Here is a 4,181-nt window from a genome sequence, read left to right as displayed (position 1 = left end):
ACTGAAACATGTTTAATGGAGTATGATACCTCAACCTGGATATTGGATTCAGGAGCCACTAATCATATTTGTCTCTCTTTTTAGGAAACTAATTCCTAGAAAAAGCTTGAAGAAGGCGAGATCCCCCTGAAGGTTGGAACAGGAGAGGTTGTCTCTGCCGAAGCAGTGGGAGACTTGTTCGAATTAGAATTGTTCAAATTAGGTGAAGAGAGAGAAACCGACAAGTATATGTGATCTAGTGGTCGGGTTTTCAGTTTAGAGATACAAACTTTAATATTTAAATATCAAGAATATGAATACGTTCATATTCGACAAATCGGAAATAATGGAAATGGTCAAAGATGTAAAAAGTGAAAGAGTTGACTCTTGACTTTGAAAAAGTCAACTTTGAACCAATCTTATATTCAAATGTGATTTGAATTCGAGAAAACGGATTTATGCTCGGAGGTCAAAATTAGTCAATACGAAAAAAATCATAAAAAGTCAAAAATGTTGACTTTTTTGTCAAAGTTTGACATTGACAAAAATGACTATTTTGCCCTTTGACTAAAGTTAGTGGAAAAATCCAAACTTTTGTTGGATAATTCCACCAACAAAATAGTGGACTAGGTGTTGACTTATAGTGGAGACATTAAAGCCCACTTAGATAGTGGATTCTAGGTGTTAGGTTTTTATGAATTGATTTCATGCAATTTTTGCATGGCCTTTTTCTATAAATATGGGCTTTCAATTTGGGAGAAAAAACTTTTTGCCATTTTTGCCAAAATAGTTTTCAAAATTTGGGCTAAAAAAAACTATTTTCTTTGAGTGAAGTTCAAAAAAAAAAAAAAAAAAAACCCAAACCAAAAGAAAATCCATTTCTTTTTCCATCTCTTTCTCTCTCTCGGGTTCTTCATCCATCGGGTCCCACAACCCGGTTCTGAGTCCAGAGGATAGTAGGTCAACTCTAGTGGTTGTTCAGAAGAGTTCGGGTCGAGATTTAGTGAGGAAAAGCGGTTTTCGGGAGCTTTAAAGGTAATTTTCTAATTTATTGTTTTTTCCTTCAATTGCATGCTTTTTTCCTATAAATTAAAAGCAATTAGAGTGTAATTAAATTCTTATTTCGCTGTGTATGTCTCGTGTTCCATCATAAATTAGGTTGAAGCATGGTGATACTATAATATGTCTAATGTGTGATATATTATAGTAATCATGCTTCGTGGTAGACTGCACAAGCAAATTGTAGAGACTCAAGATGCTACCTCAAAAGAAATGGAGGAGACCAAGGTGGGTCAAGTTATCAGTAAGCAGAAGCAAGAGGTGATGAGTAATTGCTAGGGAAGTTTGCTCGGTATTTGGCAGAAAGTCTATGAGTGGTGTTAGTAGACTTCGAGAAGCATTTTTGCATTGAATGGTTGAAGACATTAGGAGCCCCAACCTTTGAGGGAACAACGAACCCAATAGATGCAAAATCTTTGTTCGTGACAGTGGAAAAAAGTTTCAGGGTAATGCGATGCCCTAAAGATAGGAAGGTAGCACTAGCCACCTTTCTATTTCAACAAAGAGCTGAGGATTGGTGGTGGATATTTGAGAGTAATAGAAGAGTAAGGGAGGAAATTACTTGGGAGGAATTTGATAACGCCTTCCATGAACAATTCTATCCCCAAACATTTCGCGATGCAAAGCAAAATAAATTTATGGATCTCATGCAAGGCTCATTAATGGTAGCCGAGTATGAACAGAAGTATATAGAACTTAGCAAATATGCCACCAGCATAATTCAAGGCGAAGATGAAAGATGCAGAAGATTCGAAGGGGGGCTGCAAGCCGAGATATAACACACGTAACTGCCAGTGTCGATAGATGAGAATTTCGAAAGTTAGTGGAAATGACGCTATGGGTGGAGGCTAGTCTAGAAGGGTCAACAGAAACAAAACTCGAGGAAAGGAGAGAAAGAAGTTAGAAGTTCTCCTTGGGGGTTTTTAATAAGAAAATAAGTAAGACCAATTTCGGGAAGCAAAAGACAAAGATGGAACCTATAAAGGAAGAGGTTCACATTTCCAAAGAATCCATAGCGAGTACCCAAAGGCCATGGTGTTCGAACTTTAGGAGGTATCACTTTGGGCGCTGCTATGGAGGAACGAATGTGTGCTACCATTGCAGAGAATCTGGTCATTACAAATGGAACTTCCCTCAGACGAGAAAAGAGGACAAAAGGAAAGGAAAAGCCCCAAAAGTATAGGGAGATGCACACTATTTCTGTTTATAGATTTTAATTAAAACTACTTTCTTGTAAATATGTTTTATTTACATTATGATAGATAAAGTATATTTTGACAATCTGTGTTTGTTTGTTGAAATAATTGCTAGCTAGATGGGATCTAGCCGCAGAGGAATGCTTGAAGGGAATGGATAGATGTTATATATGCAGACAAACAGGGCAAAAAGGGAAGCAATGACTAGAGTTTTTCCGTTTCCTCAGCCAGAAACAACACTTGACCCTAGTAAGGATTTTCCCTACCGTAGATGTCATGGAAGTCATCTAAAGGATCAAAAGGGAAGAGAAGGGTTGTGCCTAAAGTGTGAGCAACCAGGGCATCACTGTAAAGAATGCCCAACAAATAGTTCTGCCAGTGGTTTAAGAGGGAATCAAGTGTGGAAGCACTTTTGGTATTAGAATAGTAGTGGAAAAGGGATGCCTGTAAATAAGCTCTACTTAAATAAAATAAAGCTTGTAGATATATTGAAATAAGTAATAAAGTAATGTTTACAGTAATGATCAAATTTCGGGGATGAAATTTTCTTAAGTGGGAGGTAAATGTGAAACCCAGATTTCAATTTCTCTATTTCAACAGGTAATTAAGGGAATTAACTAAGTATGAGTGTAATCGTATGTTGAAGGGAAGGAAAATTCTAAGTATTGAATAGATTTTTCCTTGATTAGCTTTGATACAAGCCTCAACTAGTAGAAATTTGGCTAAGTATGAAGTCAAAAAAGAACCATGCATTTGATGTTAGGAAATATTAATGGATGAGATAGGCTAAGTTGTAGAGGTTAAAAAGAGTTAAGCTTTGAAGCCAAGGGCTACCATGCGTAGAGATGGTGAGGTTTGGACGCAGGTTGGTTGAAGCATTGGCAAAAGGCATTGCCAAGAGTTGCTCATGGTTGAGGCTGTGTGAGCGAGAGCGGAGAAAGCGAGATAATGAGCGTAAGGCATTGAGTGGACGATCGGATAACTATGTGCGAGCGCTGAGTAATGCGCTAGACGATCGTGTAGCTGCAGGCGGTGCTAAATGATGTGAAGTGATGCGCTAGACGATGAAGCTACACGATAGGCGATGACAACTATACAATTAGTTTAATCGCTAGAAGATAAGCGTAGAAGCCAGACGATAGCACTATACGATAGCGTTGAACGATGAGCATAGACGTTGGACGATGCGTTAGACGCGGGCACTGGTGATGCATGTTTTATTAAATGTGGAAAATGGATGATATGCGTTGATGGAATTACGTTGTGCACTCAAGTTTCTCCAGCGGAATCCAAGTGTAAATTCCTCTAAGTTTCCTGGTAAGTTCAGGGTCGATCACAGGGACTTGTGAAAATAGTTTGTGTTGATAATTTTCTTATGAAAACTTTGTAGTAATCAGTAAAATAAATAAAGGTGGTTGGTTTGTTGTTGCGTTAATGAAAATAATAATAAATACAGAAGAGTACGAAAAGAGTTGGCAACAGAAAATACGATGAATATGCAATGAACGGGTTGAGAAGGGTTTTGGTTAACACTCCCTAGGTTGCGTTCATGCCTTGTGATCATGCAACATGCATACAATAGTAAACTACCTCTCGGCATGAATGCCACGACTTCTAAGGCTAGAACGCATGCGATAATTATGTGATAAGTGTGATCCTTTATATTGTGGTTGACAAAGTGTGATCTTTCATCGCTTATGATGGCACGGGAAGTGCCAAAATGCGTGAAAATATTTTTCTTTAGGAACTGGGAGACTACTGTCGTATCACTTGCGGCTCATGCAATTACCTCTACCCACTTGGAGACATAGTCAACAACTAATAAAATATAGTGTTTACCGTTTGAAGGAGGGAATCGTCCCATGAAATCAATCCCCCATACGTCGAATAGTTCCAGCTCCAAGATATTATTCATCAACATTGCGTTCTTCCATGAAATGTTGCCAG

At 38.2% G+C, this 4,181-nt stretch overlaps 1 protein-coding gene across 1 annotated transcript; it reads left to right on the top strand.

Annotated features, from left to right (window-relative positions):
• The first annotated feature begins 1,191 nt into the window (after nt 1-1,191).
• LOC120077283 lies at nt 1,192-1,817 on the top strand. Its single transcript, XM_039031173.1, has 2 exons — nt 1,192-1,299; nt 1,401-1,817. Exons 1-2 carry the CDS (start codon nt 1,192-1,194, stop codon nt 1,815-1,817), a joined length of 525 nt encoding a protein of 174 aa, XP_038887101.1.
• The last annotated feature ends 2,364 nt before the right edge of the window (nt 1,818-4,181 follow it).

Source organism: Benincasa hispida, chromosome 5, assembly GCF_009727055.1.
Source record: "Benincasa hispida cultivar B227 chromosome 5, ASM972705v1, whole genome shotgun sequence".
In the NCBI taxonomy this organism is placed as follows: domain Eukaryota; kingdom Viridiplantae; phylum Streptophyta; class Magnoliopsida; order Cucurbitales; family Cucurbitaceae; genus Benincasa; species Benincasa hispida.
The sequence above is the reverse complement of the archived record's forward strand: the minus strand, read 5'-3'. Positions and strand labels throughout refer to the sequence as shown.